Consider the following 21,582-nt stretch of genomic DNA (forward strand, 5'->3'; position numbering starts at 1 on the left):
ACCTATAATCATTTTGTTGCTGTCAACTTTTGACACGTTCTTGAATGTACATCAGTCTGTAACTGCAGGAACATTTCCACACCTCTAAACATGACGCAAGACAAAATGATTGGTTGCTTTACCTGTCAGTCATATGTCCTCTTGGGCAGGCCTTGGCCAAAGAAAGCGGGATAAGTTCCAGACATTCAGTATGAAAAGCGACTCGAAACTAGTGTTTGTATTTGTGCTTGCTCTACTAGCTGAGCTACAGGAACATATATTTATTCAAATACTGCATCAATGTTGCAAATGAAGTTTCTTTGTGAGCAAAAATACGAACAAATAGGACAGATTGTAGCACTCTAAAAATAAGTACTGTAATTCATTTTTCCGTATAAATACACTGTAAGTAAATATATAGTACGCTGTAAACTATTGTAGTTTTTAACAATACATTTAATGTGTTTTAGAAATAAGAAGCTTGATGACTGTATTTGTTTCCAGTAATATACTGTTGATTTTATGGGAATTTCACAGCAACACAATGTGACACGACAAACGCCTTGGTTTTACTGTCTTCTCACATGTTGTGTAGACGGGGTTTAAGAGTACAAAGCTTTTCAAATAATGTGTATAGCCAAGAAGACCAGAGAGATCCACATTGAAAGATTCACGTTGAGAGATCAGATTTTGAACACTAGATTTTATTCTGGTTATGTGCTGCACAAGATACATGTGAGATCACCTGTGTCTTTTTTTCCTAGGAAAAACATCAGAAAGACTTGAGTCGTCAGCAGAAGTCTTCATCTGAGCATTCTTTTAAGTTCTGGTTCCTGTTTGTGGGAGTCCTGTTTGTGTTGTCTGCTTGTTTTATTCAGGCTTACAAAAACATACAACCCCGTGAAGCTGGTAAGTGAAGATTGAATACACAGAGTTTATTGTTCTTCCAACTGAGCTACTGGAACATATATTTATTTAAATACTGCATCAATGTTGTAAATTAAGTTTCTTTGTGAGCAAAAATATGAACAAAGACTGTTGACAGAAGAGTGTAAAGTTTTTTTAAATAATATATCATAGCTCAGACTACAGAGATCCATGTTAAATGATTTATGTTGAGAGATCAGATGTTTGACTGTAGATTTTATTCTGGTTAATCTCAGGACAGTCTGGTGATTGTTAAAGTTTCTTCTGAAATGCTGCACAAGATAAATATGAAATAACTGCTGTCTTTTCGCAGAAAAAACTGAAGTGAAGATGAAAAACAATGAGCTGGACTTAGATATGCAACGCTGTAAAGCTGGTAGGTGAAATTTCAAATACACAATACAGAAGATATTTTGAATTAAACCCTTTTTTTAACTTATGTTTAAAGCATTTAGAGTGTAGAAATGAATAAGATTTACAAACATTAAGTACAAAGGTCAAAATAACTAATAAATGAAAATAAGAAAATCAAAAGAGCAAATAAATAATGAGAGATTTTTATTAAACATTTGATAAAAACCCCACAACAAGCAGAAAATTCAATCATAAGACATCATGAGGTTAGTTGGAACAGGGGTATTGATATATTTAAGGCCCAAATCTAAATGAAGGAGGCTAAATATTCAATCCTATCTATATAAGCGGCAGTCCCTGTGCTAATCTCGCAACTGTTTTTTGGGCATCCTTCATTTTCCCCGTCTCCTCCTCATCTCTTATTCTTCCTCTGTGTAGTTCTGGGGGGTGGATGATGGGAGGATGAGCTCGGGGCTAAAGCCTAGTCTCAGGTTTGGTCACACTTTGAGGACAGTAAACCAATTTTCTTTTCAAAACAGCTACAAACATTTTGAGACCATTAAAATAGTTTTCTATTAAACAGACTCAGACTCGTTGTCAGAATATGTTTTGGTTTAATCAGAAATGTCCAAAGGATTGTGTTATGGGTTAGTTTAGAGGTAGGAGACTATACTGTAAGATGTTTTCACAGAAATGTCATGCAAATCTGTGCATGTGAGTACTGAAGTGATCCCTAAGCAAAGCAGTAGAGCTCCTTCTGTTTTGCTACTTGATCATCTTAATAACAACACACACGCACATAAACACACGCACGCACGCACGCACACAAACACACTCACGTCTGGTTGACTACATCTCCAAGGCAACAGCATAATGATTGTTGTACTGTACAAACTGTATAGTCTATTCCCTAACCAAACCCTAAACTTAAACATCAGAAAACTTTATGCTTTTTTCAATTTTCATAAATAGCAGTTCAGTACGATTTATAATCTTGTTTCCGCTTTGGTGAGCATTCAGGGTTAAGTCCCCACTGCAATATAAAAACAAGGCCACACTTATTGATCATAGAAAACATGATGCAAAATATTTTATAAACGCTGCATTTATATACTCCGTACATAATACATGTCAGAGATGTGATTATGTTGTGATGTTGTTTGTCTGAACAGAATTGAAGTTGAAGTGGATGCAGCAGTTTGCAGGTACAGTGTGTCATCTGCTCTCTTCACTCATATACTACAATACTTTACATTTATATACTGACACATTATTCATTAAATATCACAAACATCATCATCATCAGTTGTGATTCATATTCTCTGATCTCTCTCAGTGGATGTGACTCTGGATCCTGATACAGCTCATCCTAATGTCATTCTGTCTGATGATGAGAAACAAGTGAGACATGGAGACATTTATCATGAACTCCCAGACAACCCAAAAAGGTTTGATTATCTGGTATATGTCCTTGGAAAGGAGGGATTCTCATCAGGGAGATTTTATTATGAGGTTCAGGTGAAGGGAAAGACTGACTGGACTTTAGGAGTGATCAGAGAATCTGTTAACAGGAAGGGAGATATCACACTGACACCAGTGAAGGGACTCTGGACTGTGGTGTTGAGGAATGAGAATGAATATCAAGCTCTTGATGATCCCTCAGTGTCTCTGTCTCTGAGTGTAAAGCCACAGAAGGTGGGTGTGTTTGTGGATTATGAGGAGGGTTTGGTCTCCTTTTATGATGTGGAGAACAGATCTCATATCTACACTTACACTGATCAATCTTTCACTGAGAAACTCTATCCATATTTTAGCCCATGTGTGAATGATAATGGTAAAAACTCAGAGCCGTTGATCATTACACCTGTCACTCGCAATCAGTGAATTTACAAATATAAATCACTAAAAGAATTTAATATAAACACCTAATTTTGAAGATAAAAGTCTGATGATCTAAAGTAACAAAATGTTTTTTTTTTTTAAATGTTTAAAAATCGTTGTGAAGCCATGTTTTCTTCACCTGTTTTTTAAAAGTCCAATATTGGGACATTGGCACATGAGATTTTTTATGCATTAATATCAGGATATGATGTTACAATTTACAAGTAAACATGTTTTCTCTTATCTTAAATGTTGTGGTGGAGATGCATTTCCAAATATTATTTTGCTCTCTCGCTAAATTTTGTGTTTGGCAAAAGCCAAACATATATTGCTAATAAGTAAACATTACCATTAGTCTACTGTTTGGTAAGTACTCCCATGGACCGGTCTTCGCCACTGAAGAGCGCGTGGACGCAAAAGGAGCCAAAAACAGGAACTACGTCAAGTGGTCTAGTGCACAGAGTGGGGGTATCTGGGGGTAATTGGAAGCAGCCTGATGCAAATGGCACAGATTTCTGTAAACATTTCAGCACATTCAAAGTCGAGAAACGTGCAAGTCGCGTTCTTTAACGGTCCGCCTGGAAACAACACGCAGCCGTTTGATCTATGAAGTAAACTGCCGTGTTTTATGGAACGCCAGGAGGGTCAAAAACACGCGAAATTGACGTCTGACATCACGCGTAGAGTACGCGTCGATTTTTCACGCGTAGACTACGCGTACTCTACGCGCAAACAACGCGTTAAAATACGCACGTTTTTTGACCCTCCTGGCGTTCCATACTTCACGAGACGTCAACGTGTCACCAGAAGCCGCTTTTTTTGGAATGATGTGCTTTAGGAATTTATACAGGTTGAGCTCATACTCCTATTATATGTATCAGAGAGTGCTGGATTTACCAAACAATCTTCTCTATGGTTCTACTCAAAAAAAATGTCACCTACATCCAGTGTTGGGTGTAACTAGATACCAAGTAATTACTGTAATTTAATTACCATCCCCTTGAAAAAGTAAAGTAAGGGATTACTCGTATGTTTTTTGTAATTTAATTAGTTTCTTTTGATGTAATTAAACAAAATACTTTGTGAAATATATGCGTGTGCAATAGTGTAATGTCACGAAACGTGTGGTGAGAGAACCCAGATGCAAGCAGACGGTGGTGAGGCAAAACAAAATACTTTTATATTTAAACAGGAAACAAAGCATAACACTAAACAAAAACCCACAATGGAGTAAAATACAGGGGATTAACAAAGACAGCCAAACAGGATCGAAAAACTCACAGACGGTAACAAGCTGTAACAAAAATCTTAAATCAAAACTCAGGAGCAGAAACGCTGGGACACAGCGTAGGGTCAAATCCTCAATAGCGTTCCATATAGCATACAGGTGGTACAAGAACAAACGAGCACAGGACAGAGAATACAAGGGCATTAAATAGGGAGACGAACAAAGGATAATTAACAATAGGCAGGTGTGGGTAATAAAACACTGAAGGGAAGCTAACGAGGAGACGAGAGGGGCGGGGCCAAAGACGAGACACGAGAAAGCGCATGACAGCCAAAATCTAAGCCATGCCATGTCTTCCTCACACAAAACTCTAGGCTATGCCATGACTCCGCTGGAAGAACAAGAATAAAACATGACATGATAGCGGAATCATGACATGTAATTGACATCAAATTACCAAATCACATTGGAAATACTTTGGTCAGTTAATAATATTATTTATTTGAATGAATTAAATAAGCCGTTTCATGTCTATCCTTGAATCACTTAACTAATCAAGGTCGATGTAGGATATAGAAAGTTATTAGTAATGAGTAACTAAATACTTTTTGGACAAAGTCGTTTGGACAGTAATCTAATTACACTACTGAGTATGTAATGAGTAACTAGTAATTAATTACTTTTTCAGAGTAACTTACCCAACACTGCCTACATCTCAGATGGCCTAAGGGTGAGTCAATAAATGGCATATTGGAGTTTTTGGCTGAACTATCCCTATAAATGTATTATATTTTTTAACTTTTTTTTGCCCAACCTTCACATCTCCATTTTCATAATCCTAACAAAAGAAAGAATAATATATATTACCTATTATAATTCAATCCAATACAGTGCCTCACAGATAAATTGAAAAATAAATAAATAAATAAATATATTAAATACAAGCATATCTCTCTGACATTAATATATTATATTTACAGAGGAAACATTTATTCAATATAAAATAACCCTGAACAGATTGGTAAAATAAATAATGTGTTACATAGATAAATGTTACATTAGTTTGTATCTAACCTTTCTTAGTTATTTATCCAAGTATATTATGATGTTTTTCCATCTTAGCAATAAAATATCCATCTTCATTTGCAAGCAAGCAGTTATTTTTTTCCATTATATAAACCTGTTTCAGTCTCCGAGTCCAATGAACCAAAATTGGAGATTCTTTTTTTTCCAGAGCACTGTTATAATTTGTTTAGCTATCAATAACAATATCTTTAGTGTACAATTTTTTTCACAATACAAATGTTCAGGCTGTGCTCCTAACAGACACGCCACTGGATCTAAAGGTATCTTCACGTCTAGTATCTTATCTATCTTCTTTCTTAACACTTTTACAGAAGTCCTGAATTTTTGGGCAGCTTTTTGACAAATGTAAAGATCACATAAGGTGTATTGAATTTTTTTTTACTTTCCATTCAAATTCTCTGTATAGTTGACTATTTATTCCTTTATGACAACCATCACATAGTTCTTCCCTAGTTTCCTCTTCAATCATAGTATTTAATTCCAATTCCCATTTTCTTTTAATATATTCTGTGTTTTAAAGAGTAAGTAACATTAGATCAGAAAAATTATATTTCATCCAGTGTGTTATGTTGCCGTGTTTGTAAGCCCCTAGGTGAATAAATAACAAAGTTATTGGCTTTAGAAAAAGGGAGTCGAATCTGAATCACGCAAAACGAGACGTGAACCAGTATCACCGCGTATACGTCACTTATGGACCTGTAAGCTCCACTGAATCACAAGCTGTAAGTGTGACTATTTATTTTTGTCTGAACTTCAAGAAATATTTGTGTAACTTATGTCTGTTTTTAGCTAATGCATTCAATGCTAATGTTTACATGTACTGTTATTTCTGGATTATTACAGTTTGTTTATCTATCTATGAACCCAGCTAATTTAAGTGGTCAAACTATTATCGTCTATCTATTATCTACTATTTTCATTGGATGCTTCATAGTCAGACTAGGCCTCAAACTAGTAAGGTAAAATCCCCGCCATCATAAATAACCAGTAAACCGTAATCCAGCAATGATTGTAGGCGTTCCATTTGCGACACATGATGAACGCTGTAACACGTTCATGGAATGGGTAGGAGGCGGTCACCGGCGAACGTTTAACAACTTTTAATTAAAAATAAACAAACCACCAAATGAAAGCAAAATAATTACAATTCTATATAAACTTATACAATTCTATATAATAATCTTTAGGATGAGACTCTTTCAGTTGATGCAAGTTCGGAGGGTTAAGGAGCTGTTGTCCTACAGGAAGGACATCTTGGAGCATATTGCTCATGATCGCTGACTGATTGCCAGAAAAGTATGCTCCCATTGAAAAAGAGCTCTTAGACATTGTTTATGGATGTGAGAAATTCTGCCATTACCTTTATGGGAAGAAAGTAAGATTACAGTCAGATCACAAACCGATTTTTTAAACACCGGAGACAGTTTTCAAAAAGCCTCTGCAAAAAGCTCCATCACGTCTACAGAGGATGTTGCTAAAGCTTCAGCCGTATGACCTGCAAGTACCTTACAAACCTGGTAAAGAGTTAAGAATAACAGATACAGTGAGCAGAGCTTACAGGGCAGTCGTGGCCCAATGGTTAGAGGGTTGGACTCGTGACCAGAAGGTTGCCGGTTTGATCCTCAGGTCAGGCGGGTAACGATTGAGGTGTCCTTGAGCAAGCCACCTAACCCCTACTTGCTCCCCGGGCGCTGCAGCGATAGCTGCCCACTGCTCTGGGTGTATGTGTGTTCACCTCTTGCTGTGCGTGTGTTCACTACTCTCTGGATGGGTTAAAAGCAGAGGTATATCTCGGATATGGGTCACCATAACTGACAAATTGATCACTTTCACTTTTTTTTTTTTTTCTTTACTTGGAGGAAGAAAAACAACAGCTACTGGTTCTGATCTAAACGTGTGCTTCCCCTTTAAGTCACTAGATGTCTAAACTTCCTGTCTCTTCACCTCTTCTTTCCTTTTTATCATCTGATTCAATGAGACAGCAAGGTATCTTCTTGGTTTCTGATAATCCTTTTTAATCCTTACTTATACATTACTTTTAAATCTATGTATCTTCACTCAAACTTGCGAATAATGTTATTTTACTTGTGTGTGTGAAGATTTTTTGTCATTTTACACTTTTTGAGCTATATTTCTCTTAAATGTGTAAGTGAGCACATGGTGACAAATGTTCAACACTTTTATAGTTCACAATAAGGTTTTTTTTAATCTGAAGGGCTTCTTGTATGTTTCCTTTTCTATCAGGTATGTTTTCTTTTTCATTTCTTTATAATCTTTGACATGTTGATGTTTTTCTTCCCTTTCTGTATGTGATTCAATGGGAGAGAGCACATTAAAGTCCTTTTAATCTTATTAAATCTTATATGTTTCTTTGTTAATCATGATAAAATGATCCAGTGAAACTGATGCCTGCTGTTGTGTGTCTGTTTCCACAACACAACGCAACGCAAAACAAGTTTTTATTAACTGCTGTCGCCGAATATACGTGAGCCACCGGTTACACAGTATGCCATTAGTGAAAGTGAAAGTGGGTCACGACCACAAGGCTTTTACTAAAATATCTGCTTTAAAGCCTAAAACAGAATATTTCTATATTCATTATTGGAAAAGGGAATTGCACGTCTACAAACAATTTACATTTTCGTTTACATTTGGCAGACGCTTTTATCCAAAGCAACTTACATTGCTTTATCCTATACATTTTACATAGTTATTTGCAATCCCCAGGGATCGAACCCACAACCCTGTGATGTTAACGCAATGCTCTTACCACTGAGCTACAGGAAAACTTAGACATTATTCGTACCGTAATGTATCTCATTTCTCATAAACTAATGTAGAAATAAAAAATGATCTGAATAATCCGTTGTGTTTATATGGGACATACAGTATTCAGTGTATTTCTCAAAGAACGGTTTACCTCCAAAACACAATAAAATATTTCAAGACTTAATGGTCTTTTCAAATTCCTGTATTATACATTTTTATACGTTTACATTTTAATTTAAAATTACAATATAGTTGTTTAATTTTGCAATATTTGGTTGCAAACATTCAAGTGTCATTAAGTGTTGTGATTTTTGTTTTCAAAGGACCACAACAGGGAAATATCAACGATGGAATCTTCATCAACAAGTAGAGAAACTGGAAGTTGTAGTAAAGAACAACCTCGAAGTGAGTCAGTTAACAGAAAAAAAAAATTATACTCTAATATTGTTATGTTCTTGATATATTTTCATAATTGTGTGTGACTTCTGTACTGAAGCAACGCTGAAGGCTGTGAAGTTAAGTCTGGTGTGTCAGAGCTCTTACTCTAAACCTCACCTGGAGTCTCATTTGAGAGAGTCAGAATTGCAGAAGCACAAACTGATTGATCCTGTGAAGAATCTGCAGGACAGTAAATGTCAGAATCACGACAGGCCTCTGATGCTCTTCTGTAGAGATGATCAGACATGTGTGTGTTTCATCTGCACCTTGACAGATCACAAGAACCACAACATTGTTCCTTTAAGAGAGGTGAGTATACTGTATACTGTCAAGTGCTAAAATGTTTTTTTGTTATGCTGTAACTAATTTTTAAAGAATTTTAACGACCCCCCATGTTTAAAATATCATGTTTTAATTTGCTTCGTTATGTCAGTTTAAACTTCAGGAGATAATGGAGAACAGAAAAATAGCGCAGAAACACAATGAAGATGTCATTAAAGATCTGAAGAAGGCAATCTCTGAGCAGGAGATGATGATAGAGAAGCAGAAAGCAACAGAGAAACAGGATGAAGATGTCATTAAACATCTGAAGAAGGAGATCACTGAGCTGAAGAAGAGAAATACTGAGCTGGAGATGATGGAGGAGAGGCAGAAAGCAACAGAGAAACAGGATGAAGATGTCATTAAAGATCTGAAGGATGAGATCACTGAACTGAAGAAGAGAAACACTGAGCTGGAGATGGTGAAACAGAAGCAGATAACAGCAAATAGACAGAATGAAGATGTTATTAAAGATCTGAAGGAGGAGATCACTGAACTGGAGAGGAGAAACACTGAGCTAGAGATGGTGAAACAGAAGCAGAAAACGGCAAATAGACAGAATGAAGATGTCATTAAAGATCTGAAGGAGGAGATCACTGAACTGGAGAAGAGAAACACTGAGCTGGAGATGGTGAAACAGAAACATATAACAGCAAATAGGCAGAATGAAGATGTTATTAAAGATCTGAAGGAGGAGATCACTGAACTGAAGAAGAGAAACACTGAGCTGGAGATGGTGAAACAGAAGCAGAAAACGGAAAATAGACAGAATGAAGATGTCATTAATGATCTGAAGGAGGAGATCACTGAACTGAAGAAGAGAAACATTGAGCTGGAGATGATGAAACAGAAGCAGACAACAGAAGAGAGACTGTATGAAGAAGTCATTAAACATCTGAAGGAGGAGATCACTGAACTGAAGAAGAGAAACACTGAGCTGAAGAAGAGAAACACTGAGCTGGAGATGGTGAAACAGAAGCAGATAACAGCACAGAGACAGAATGAAGATGTTATTAAAGATCTGAAGGAGGAGACCACTGAACTGAAGAAGAGAAATACTGAACAGCAGCAGAAGATCTCAAACACTGAAGATGATCTCCGCCTCATACAGGTCTGTAGATCTCTCTCGTCACACTGGCTCTTTCATCTTAGGAGACTTCATGGAGTTATATTAACATACCTGTCAACACTCATGTTTTTACGGGAGTCTCCCGTTTTTCACAGCCATCTGCTGCCATTCTCCCGTTTTTCTGTTATTTCTCATTTGAAACGCCCGCGGAGTGGCTCTGTGGTTTTGTCCACTGCACATTTGCTCTCACAGGCTGTCACGCTTTGGTAGGTGAAATAAAACTAGTCAATATCAAATCCCTTTATTGTCATTCAATCATATACACAGGTGCAACAGGTGAAAAACATGAGTGCAGTTCCAACCAACCTGGCAGTATGACAGACATTTCTTGTACACATTTACACAGTCAACATTTCTGTACAATTTTTACACCAGAATACAACACGAATGACATATGACACGAAATATACATAATAATCATACACAGCAGCAAATGTACACAATGTGCATAGTGTACACAGGATAATGACACATAATTTACAAATAACTTAATAAATAGCAGCAAATGTACACACAAATGTGTGCATGGTGTGCTTTGATTGATATGTATTGTGTATTACAGTACAACAATGTATAAAGTTGTGCGTGCTAGTGGGTGATAAAGTGCAGTGCTAATGAGTGGATTGTGAAAGTCAAGTGTTTAAGAGTCTGATTGTGTATCCGGAACGCACCACACCTGCACCAGGCGGGCCTCGAATCAGGTCGGTTCGGCATTGGAGTCGGGCTCTAGCGAGGAGGCTAAAGACCGCAGTCTCTAGCGTCTGTCGCTAGAGAGTGCTTGAGGTCGTGAAGTGAGGTTTACATACTGCACAGCTCTACACTAGCTTCCCTCCGTTACATTTGCATGGGGAAAGAAGCTGTCACGTAGTATGTTGGTGCGGGTTCTGATGCTGCTGTATCTCTTTCCTGATGGAAGGAGTGAGAACAGACAGTGACTCGGGTGGCTAGTGTCTCTAGTAATCCTCCTCGCATTTTTCACACAGTTCGTACCACTCTCTGTAGGGCTTTCCGGTTGAGAGCGCTGCTGTTACCATACTAGGCAGTGATCCAGACAGTTAGGATACTCTCTAATGTGCCGGTGTAGAATCGAGTGAGGATGTGGCGATTCAGACAAAACTTCCTCAGCCGTCTCAGGAAGAAGAGACGTTGGTGAGCCTTCTTCAATACGGCTTCGCTGTGAGTGGACCATGTGAGCTCCTTGGTCTTACTGACTTTGAGAGAGAGGTTGTGTTCATCAGACCAATGTGACAGAGTCTGCACATCTTCTCTGTAGTTTGTTTCATCAGCGTCAGGGATCAGACTTACCACCGTTGTGTCGTCTAAAACTTGATGATGGTGTTGGAGCTGTGTGTTGCCACTAGGGATGGGAACCGAGAACCGGTTCTTCTTTAGAACCGGTGCCCAGTGAATCGATTCCTTGGAACCGCTGGCGTACCTGCTTAACGATTCTGCTTATCGGTTCCGCTCGTTGCAAATGTGTCATCATCATGACGTCACACACGTGCTGTGTTGTTTTGGTTACGCAGCAAACATGTAATCGAGGCAGAAGCGATCTAAAGCACGGTTATATTTCACTAGAAAAGACGCCAATGCGGTCATTTGCAACAACTGTAAAAGTTGAATTTCGACAAAGGGAGGAACTACCTCCAATATGCAGAAACATTTGGCCACACAGCATGCAATTCATTTGCAGGACTGTCGCGTGTTTGATACACTACTACTTAGCGATAGAACAACAACAAGTGAGTCAAGCAGCAGCGGAGCTAACGAGACGTCATCTGCTATTAATGCTGAAGGTAACTTCTCTATTTAGTTAATGTGAGCCCCATTTTTAATCTCGTATCCTTCCTGAGAGGGCAAACATGACCATTTTTCTGCACAAAAATAGTTAATTTGCCTAAATTGATAGTTGTGGTCTTTACAGAAGACTTCTTTTTATTTTGTATGTCAGTTGAGTTGAATTTTGTTTCATGTAGAATATTCCCAAAGGCACAAACTCTTCCTTGACTGTTTAGTCTGTGTTTTTAGGGCACTTAAATGGCAGATTTATTTTATGTTTTGTCTGGACCAATGATGAATGTGAAAAATTCTATAGGTCCCTGGACTTGTGTAGCCTACTTTTAGGTTTGTTCTGAGGTTGCTACACATAATTTGTGTATACTCTGAGTATGTGCCGTGTTCTTATCAGATATTAAAGCGAGTTAATACAAACAAACAAATTTGTACTTATTCCCTCACCCAATGAGAATCGATAAGATAATCGATAAGGAATCGGATCGCTAAGCCATATCGATAATGGAATCGGAATCGTTAAATTCTTATCAATTCCCATCCCTAGTTGCCACACAATCGTGTGTGTACAGGGTGTACACGAGTGGGCTGAGAACACATCCTTATGGCGCTCCAGTGTTTAGGGTCAGTGATGAGGAGGTATAGTTGCCAATTCTGACTATCTATCGTCTGTTAGACAGGAAATCCAGGATCCAGCTGCACAACAGGCTGTTTAAGCCCAGTGCCCGGAGTTTCCCATCTAGCTTGGAGGGCACAAAGGTGTTGAATGCAGACCTGTAGTCAATAAATAGCATTCTGACATATGTGTTCCTTTTTTCCAGGTGGGAGAGAGCAATGTGCAGTGTATGTGCAATGGCATCATCAGTGGAGCGGTTGTTGCGGTATGCAAACTGTAGTGGGTCCAGTGAGGGAGGCAGAACAGAGCAGAGTGAATCTTTAATTAGCCTCTCAAAGTATTTGCTGATGATGGGGGTCAGAGCAACAAGACCCCAGTCATTTAAGCAAGTCATTTTGGGTTGCTTTGGTACAGGAACAATAGTAGACATTTTGGTACGATGGACAGAGAAAGTGAGAGATTGAAAATGTCTGTGAAGACTCCAGCTAGTTGGTATGCACACGCTCTGATGACGAGAAAAGGGATGCCGTTCAGGCCCGCAGGAATGATCGGGTTACATCCGCTACAGAGATGTTGAGCGATCTAGCCACTGTCGCCTCGATCGCGGGAGTTCTTACTGCAATGGCGGTGTTATTTTCCTCAAAACGAGCATAAAAGGTGTTTAACTCGTCCGGGCGTGTGGCAGTGGCGTTCACGGCAGAGTTTTTATTGCCTTTGAAGCCTGTGATGATGTTCAGTCCTTGCCACATACTTCTCGAATCAGTGGTGTTAAACTGATCCTTGATCATGTTCTTGTAGTGGCGTTAAGGTGTGTGGGGTACTTTCGTACCTCAACATCTTCGTACTCCCCTTCTGGACTCTGCTCACACAGCTCCGGGCTCTGGACATCCAGGTAGCAAGCGTACCCTCTCGCTCCTCAGTCAGCGGTACTGGTGGCCGTCTATTTCCGAGGATGTCGCCAGATTTGTCCGCGGCTGTTCAGTCTGCGCCATATCCAACACGCCCAGAAAACTACCCGAGGGTAAACTTGTGCCTCTACCTATCCCCAGACGCCCTTGGTCACACATCGGAGTGGACTTCATGACTCACCTTCCTAGATCCGGTGGATTTACCTGTGTGCTCGTTGTGGTTGATAGATTTTCCAAAGGCTGCAAGCTGATACCTTTACCTGGTTTACCCACAGCTTTAGAAACTGCTGAAGCATTGTTTCATCACGTATTCAGAAACTTCGGCATTCCAGAAGACATCGTTTCGGACAGGGGACCCCAATTCATCTCCCGGGTGTGGCACGCCTTCTTCAAGCTCCTCGGGGTCACTGTCAGCCTCTCATCAGGATATCATCCACAGACTAACGGCCAGACTGAGCGGAAGATTCAGGAGATTGGACGTTATCTGCGGACTTATTGCCACCAGTACCAAGACAGCTGGAACCGATACTTCCCCTGGGCTGAATACGCCCAAAATTCCCTTACTCAACGTACCACCGGGCTCACCCCCTTTAAGTGTTTCCTTGGATACCAGCCACCACTCTTCCCTTGGTCGGGTGAGCCCTCGGAGGTTCCAGCTGTCGACTTTTGGTTCCATCAGAGCGAGGGGGTATGGGACTCAGCTCATGTGCATCTCAGCTCCACGATACTTTTTGCTTTGCTGGAGCATCGTGTAAGGAAAATATCCAGGATGGAGGGGAGAGGGGCACCAATGATTTTTGCAGCGGTGTTCACTGTCCGCTGGAGGGTCTTGCGGTCTGCTGCACAACAGTTTCCGTACCAGACAGTGATGCAGCTGGTCAGCACGCTCTCAATGGTACCCCTGTAGAAGGTGGTGAGGATGGGTGGAGGGAGGCTTGCTTTTTTCAGCCGGCGGAGAAAGTGTAGGCGCTGTTGTGCCTTCTTGGAGACAGACTTGGTGTTGGTAGCCCAGGTGAGGTCCTCTGTGATGTGCACCCCCAGGAATTTAGTGCTGCTGACTCTCTCCACAGTCGAGGTGTCGATGGTCAGTGGGGGGTGGTCAACGGGGTTTCTCCTGAAGTCCATCACAACCTCCTTTGTCTTCTCCACATTGAGGGATAGGTTGTTTGCGCCACACCATTCAGTCAGCTGTGCCACTTCCTCTCTGTAGTGCGTTTCATCGTTGTTGCTGATGAGACCTACCACTGATGTGTCATCGGCAAACTTGATGATGTGGTTGGAGCTGAACTTGGCAGTGCAGTCGTGGGTCAGCAGCGTGAAGAGCAGCGGGCTGAGCACACAGCCCTGTGGGGCACCTGTGCTCAGTGTGGCAGTGCTCAAGGTGTTGTGGCCGACACGGACTGACTGAGGTCTTCCGGTTAAAAAGTCCAGGATCCAATTGCAAAGGGAGTTGTTGAGGCCCAGCAGGCTTAATTTATTGATGAGCTGTTGTGGGATTATTGTGTTGAATGCTGAGCTGAAGTCGATGAACAGCATTCTAACATATGAGTCTTTATTTTCTAGGTGGGTAAGAGCCAGGTGGAGGGTGGAGGAAATTGCATCATCCGTAGAGCGGTTTGGGCGGTATGCAAACTGGTGAGGGTCGAGTGTGTTGGGGATGCTGTTTTCGATGTTGTGCATGACTAGCCTCTCAAAGCACTTCATTATGATTGGAGTCAGTGCTATGGGACGGTAGTCATTTAGACAGGACACAGGTGATTTTTTTGGTACCGGTATGATTGTCGTGGATTTGAGACATGTGGGGATGACTGCTTGGCTCAGCGAGGTGTTGAAGATATCTGTTAGGACATCTGTCAGCTGTTCAGCACAGTCTTTCAGTACGCGGCCAGGTATATTGTCAGGACCCGCAGCCTTGCGTGGGTTAATCCTAGATAGGGTCTTCCTTACGTCGGCTGGAGACAGACAGAGTGCCTGGTCGTTTGGAGGTGTGGGCAGTTTTTGTGCAGATGTGTCATTCTGCATTTCAAACCGTGAATAAAAGTGGTTGAGTGCATCTGGGAGGGATGAGTCGTCCTCACAGGCTTGTGGCGGGGGCTTGTAGTCAGTGATGGTCTGAATGCCTTGCCACAGGCTCTGTGTATCTCTGCTGTTTGTGAAATGATTGTTGATTTTATTGCCATATGAACGTTTTACATTTTTGATGCCACGGGACAGATTGGCTCTTGCTGTTTTGAGGGCTGCTTTATCTCCTGATCTGAACGCTTCATCTCTGGTATTTAGCAGCCCACGAACCTCTGCTGTCATCCATGGCTTCCGGTTTGCACGTGTGGTGATGGTCTTGGTGACTGTCACATCATCAATGCAGTATTTGATGTAAGCAGTCACAGTTTCCGTGTACTCCTGCAGGTCTGTATGGTTATTATAAGTGGCCGCCTCTTTAAACATGTTCCAGTCTGTGTCCTGGAAGCAGTCCTGTAGTGCTGGGGTAGCATTATCTGGCCATACCGTGATCTGCTTTTGAACCGGTTTGGCCAGTTTGAGAAGCGGTCTGTATGCTGGGGTTAGCATAACAGAGATGTGGTCCGAGTATCCGAGGTGGGGGCGGGGTTCGGCTTTGTATGCGTTTTTCACTGTTGTGTAAACAAAGTCCAGTGTGTTATTTCCCCTTGTTGCAAAGTTCACATGTTGGTAGAACTTTGGTAAAACTGTCTTTAAGTTAGCGTGGTTGAAGTTGCCGGCTATGATGAAATAACGTCGGGGTTATTTGTTTGTTGTTCGCTGATGGCGCTGTACAGTTCACGAAGCGCGTCCTTAGCATTTGCACACGGGGGAATGTACACCGCGACAATAACAATGGCCGTGAACTCCCGCGGCAGATAGAACGGTCGACATTTCACAACCATAAACTCCACCAGCGATGAACAGTGTTTTGATAATACCGCTGCATTGTTACACCATTCTTTGTTGATATACACACACAAGCCACCCCCGCGAGTCTTACCAGACAGTGATGAATTTCTGTCCGCTCGGCAGCAGGTTAGTCCGTGCAGCTGAATGGCGGTGTCCGGGATGTTGTCGTTTAGCCATGTTTCAGTGAAAACAAACACACAACAATCCCTTGTCTCATGCTGTGTAGACCGGCTGAGTTGAATTAAGTCCAGTTTGTTTTCCAGAGAGCGAACGTTTGAGAGCATGAGTGATGGAATTGCTGGACTGGTTGGATTATCCCTTAGCCTAGCTCGAATACCTCCCCGCTTGCCGCGCTTCTGTCCCCTCTCACACCGCCGGCGTCGCCGCTTTGTGCGGGTGGCATCAGTAGGCGAGGCCGCGGTCTCGGGGTCCGGCTTCAGCAGCAGACAGAGGCCTTGTAGCTTCTCCGTAGTCGCCGGTGAAAGCTGGTGTTTGTACACATTGTCGATATCCAGGAGGCTCTGGCGATCATAGATGTGTTTCCGGGTGTTTGTCTTTTGATTTTTCAATAAAGTCAGACAGTTTGAAGACAAGGAGACGAGACTAACAGACATAAAAGCACCGTTTTTAGGACCCGGAGTAGCCGCTGCGTCCGAACGCGCCGCCATGATCTTAAAAAGATCATGATCTTAAAAAAAACCTTAAAAAAAAAAAACCTGGCCAGAAGGTATGGTTATCGACCATTATCGGCGAGGTCCCCGTCTGGAGTATCTGGTGGACTGGGAGCACTACGGTCCAGAGGAACTTTCTTGGGTACTCCGTGATGATATCCTAGATCCTGCTATACTCTTCCAGTTCCATGCTGACCATCCTGACCGCCCAGCTCCCAGGGGTTGTGGTCGACCTCGTCGCCGGCAACATCTCTCTTCTTCCCAGCCATCAAGAGCCGCCTTGGGAGGGGGGGTATTGTCAGGATTCCATCACCATCTCCCTCCAGTTAGACTCATTCCCTCACTCCGCCCACTCAGACATTCACACGCTCACAGAGAGAGAAAGAGAGAGAGAGAGAGAGACTTGGTTACACTACTGATAAGCTATCATCTGTTATTTCATCTTACTGGTCACTCGCCTGTTTCGCTGTACCGATCCATTCTGCATATTAAAACATCTAAACTTACCTATCTGTCTGCTTCGTCTCTGCCAAACCTGACAGTAAGTAAATAAATAGTACGCTCTAAACTATTGTAATTTCTAACAGTACATTTAATGTGTTTTTGAAATAAGAAGCTTGATGACTATATTTGTTAATATACTGTTGATTTTATGGGAATTTCACAGCAGCACAATGTGACACGACGTGTTGTGTAGACAGGGTTTAAGACTACAACGTTTTTCAAATAATGTGTATAGCCGATACCAGAGAGATCCACATTGAAAGATTCATGTTGAGAGATCAGATTTTAACACTAGATTTTATTCTGGTTAATCTCAGGACAGTCTGGTAATTAAGATTTTTGCTGATATGCTGCACAAGATACATTTGAGATCACTGGTGTTTTTTATTTTAGGAAGAACATCAGAAAGACTTGACTCGTCAGCAGAAGTCTTCATCTGAGCGTTCTTTTAAATTCTGGTTCCTGGTTGTGGGAGTCCTGTTTGTGTTGTCTGCTGGTTTTATTCAGATTCACAATCACACACAATGTCCTGAAGCTGGTAAGTGAACATTGAATAAAAAGAGTTTATTGTTCCACTAACTGAGCTACAGGAAAATATGTTTATTTAAATACTGCATAAATGTTGCAAATTAAGTTTCTTTGTGAGCAAAAAATATGAACAAATAACTGTTGACAGAAGAGTGTAAAGTTTTTTTAAATAACATATCATAACTCAGACTAGAGAGATTCATGTTGAAGATTTATGTTAAGAGATCTGGTTAATCTCAGGACAGTCTGGTGATTGTTAAAGTTTCTGCTGAAATGCTGCACAAGATAAATATGAAATAACTGCTGTCTTTTTCTCAAAAACATTAGAAAGTCTTCAGTCATCAAACACACAAATCACTGAACTGAAGCAGAGAAACAATGAGCTGAATTTAGACATACAACGCTGTAAAGCTGGTAGGTGAAGATAAACACAGAGTCTATTGTTCTACCATCTGAGCTACAGGAACATATATTTATTTAAATACTGCATAAATGTTGCAAATTAAATTTCTTTGTGAGCAAAGAATATGAACAAATAACTGTTGACAGAAGAGAGCAAAGTTTTTTTTAAAATAACATATCATAACTCAGACTAGAGAGATTCATGTTGAAGATTTATGTTAAGAGATCTGGTTAATCTCAGGACAGTCTGGTAAAAGTTAAAGTTTTTGCTGAAATGCTGCACAAGATAAATATGAAATAACTGCTGTCTTTTTCTCAAAAACATTAGAAAGTCTTCAGTCATCAAACACACAAATCACTGAACTGAAGCAGAGAAACAATGAGCTGAACTTAGACATACAACGCTGTAAAGCTGGTAGGTGAAGATAAACACAGAGTCTATTGTTCTACCATCTGAGCTACAGGAACATATATTTATTTAAATACTGCATAAATGTTGCAAATTAAATTTCTTTGAGAGCAAAGAATATGAACAAATAACTGTTGACAGAAGAGAGCAAAGTTTTTTTTAAATAACATATCATAACTCAGACTAGAGAGATTCCTGTTGAAGATTTATGTTAAGAGATCTGGTTAATCTCAGGACAGTCTGGTAAAAGTTAAAGTTTTTGCTGAAATGCTGCACAAGATACATATGAAATAACTGCTGTCTTTTTCTCAGAAACATTAGAAAGACTTGAGGCAACAAAAACGGAAATCAGTGAATTGAAGAAGAGACACAATGAGCTGAACTTAGTAATGCAACGCCGTGAAGCTGGTAGGTTAAGATTAAATACAGAGTTTATTGTTCTACCAACTGAGCTACAGGAACATATATTTATTTAAATACTGCATCAATGTTGTATATGAAGTTCCTTTGTGGGCAAAGAATATGAACAAATAAGACAACTGTTGACAGAAGAGAGCAAAGTTTTTTTTAAATATCAAATCATAACTCAGACTAGAGAGATTCCTGTTGAAGATTTATGTTAAGAGATCAGATGTTTGACTCTAGATTTTATTCTGGCTAATCTCAGGACAGTCTGGTGATTGTTAAAGTTTCTACTGAAATGCTGCACAAGATACATATGAAATAACTGCTGTCTTTTTCTCAGAAATCACTGAACTGAAGAAGAAAAACAATGAGCTGGAATCACAATTGAAATTCTGTAAAGCTGGTTAGTTAAATTTCAAATATATATAAAATATGAATTTGAATGTAATATTTTAAAACTTTTTTCCAAGAGTTTTTATTGTTAAATCCACATTATCCAAAGAGAATATATATAAAGAGAGATTTGTTTACAGCCGCGGGAAGTGCACCCACAACATCCCCTGTCGTTGTGTGAAAGAAAAACTGAAATCTTGTCAAAAATAAATAAATAAAGGCTGAGACTACAGTATTTACACTAGGTCTGCCCACCAATATGTGATTGGAATAGAAATAAGGTCTAAGAACGACATCATGTCAAACATTAATTCCAGTGGCGTAAGGTTTAGCAATAATATCTGGCGCACCTCTATAACGGAGGCCAGCTAGTGAAGAGCTGTGCACTGTGTAAACTCACTTCCCAACGCCAAGAGATTCTCTAGCGACAGACACAAGAGACTGCGGTCTTTAGCCTCCTTGTTAGAGCGCCCGACTCCCATGCCAGAAAGATCTGTTTTGAGGTCCGCTAATGTAAATTTGGTTACACTTGCAGCATTGATTTGCTCTAGTCAATGGTTAGGGAAAAATAGATGCCTGACGGAGACCACTGCCCTTATGAAAATCAACCATGTTTTTTTGTGTTACAAGTGTAGTAACCATGATTTTTTGGTGCATTAATTAATGAGAACAAATGGTTTTACCACAGTAACCATCGTTTACTATGGTTTTTATAAAAACATGGTTTTCAAAACCATGTTTTTTGTGATAACCATGAGTTTACTACAGTAACCATGCTTTTTCAATTTTAACAGTGAAACCACAGTAAATTTAACATCCTGCACAGCATCTGACAGCTCCTCTATGTGCCGGGTAGCGGACATCTCAGATAGGGGTAACTGTTACATAGAGATAATAATAGCATAGTACATGAGGAGTGTAAAAAATAGGCTACGTTAAATAATTATATGACGATCGTGTAATTAAATCTACACAATAACATGAGTCATTGGTCCTACTGGCACCGCTCTGCTCAGGCCTCAGACTGATGTCAGTCCGTTTGGGAGACAGGCCCTCTAACTAGAGGGCTAAATACTGAATTCTCTAGTGTCTGTCGCTAGATCATCTCTGTGGGTCGGCGAGTGAGGTTTACCTTGCACAGCAGTCTTTCGCTGGTCTCCGTTACATATGTAATTATATATGACTATATTTCTTCAAGTAGGCCATTTTGCATTTTTCATCAATTAATTTCTTAAATTATTCTTTGACTATGCTCTTGCCCCCGCATCTAGTGGCGAATTAGTTTTTTGGCCTAAGGCAAATTTACTTGGTGACCCCTGCTGTAGTGTGTGGCTCTGGAGACCGGAGTTCAAATGTACAGCTATATTGTTGCCAGTCATATACTGTTGACTTTACTGTAATTCATTTTAAAGTATGCACGGAACGTGAGCGCCTTGATGTGATGATAATAAAAAATGTGGAGCCCATTATTATCTCCACTTCATGCGGCAAGATGTGACACAACAAACGCCTTGGTTCTATTGTCCACATATGAAAATATTTATGTTGAGAGTTTATTTTTAACACTAGATTTTATTCTGGTTAATCTCAGGACAGTCTGATAATTAAGATTTTGCTGATATGGTGCACAAGATACATGTGAGATCACTGGTGTATTTTTTGTTTTAGGACCTTCAGAGAATTTCTCCATGATGCCTCTCCTGATTGTGGCGGTACTTGTCTGGTATATAGTTTCTAAGTGTGGTACTCCGGGTAAGAAAGTCACACAACATTTAGCCGCAGATTGAAAACATAGAAGTTATTTTTTACTAACTGAGCTACAGAAACATATATTTATTTAAATACTGCATCAATGCTGCAAATGAAGTTTCTTTGTGAGCAAAGAATATGAACATATAAGGCAACTGTGTGACGATCCTGTCCTTTCTGTTCT

The 21,582-nt window shown here is 40.2% G+C and overlaps 1 protein-coding gene across 5 annotated transcripts in view; it reads left to right on the plus strand.

Annotated features, from left to right (window-relative positions):
- The window catches only part of LOC130415420 (repetitive organellar protein-like), a 61,200-nt gene that overhangs the window by 7,301 nt on the left and 32,317 nt on the right, over window positions 1-21,582 (plus strand). For 2 of the 5 annotated variants that reach the window (XM_056741104.1, XM_056741105.1), the window contains exons 5-18: window positions 744-888; window positions 1,220-1,282; window positions 2,433-2,465; window positions 2,597-2,955; window positions 5,058-5,099; window positions 8,548-8,629; window positions 8,721-8,971; window positions 9,096-10,094; window positions 17,906-18,050; window positions 18,368-18,454; window positions 18,771-18,857; window positions 19,164-19,259; window positions 19,597-19,659; window positions 21,318-21,401. In XM_056741104.1, the coding sequence (XP_056597082.1) occupies window positions 744-888; window positions 1,220-1,282; window positions 2,433-2,465; window positions 2,597-2,955; window positions 5,058-5,099; window positions 8,548-8,629; window positions 8,721-8,971; window positions 9,096-10,094; window positions 17,906-18,050; window positions 18,368-18,454; window positions 18,771-18,857; window positions 19,164-19,259; window positions 19,597-19,659; window positions 21,318-21,401 (2,536 nt within the window). The remainder of the gene's footprint in view (window positions 1-743; window positions 889-1,219; window positions 1,283-2,432; window positions 2,466-2,596; window positions 2,956-5,057; window positions 5,100-8,547; window positions 8,630-8,720; window positions 8,972-9,095; window positions 10,095-17,905; window positions 18,051-18,367; window positions 18,455-18,770; window positions 18,858-19,163; window positions 19,260-19,596; window positions 19,660-21,317; window positions 21,402-21,582) is intronic. The other 3 variants (XM_056741108.1, XM_056741106.1, XM_056741107.1) reach the window with 3 other exon arrangements.

This window comes from Triplophysa dalaica, chromosome 25 (genome assembly GCF_015846415.1).
Source record: "Triplophysa dalaica isolate WHDGS20190420 chromosome 25, ASM1584641v1, whole genome shotgun sequence".
Lineage (NCBI taxonomy): Eukaryota > Metazoa > Chordata > Actinopteri > Cypriniformes > Nemacheilidae > Triplophysa > Triplophysa dalaica.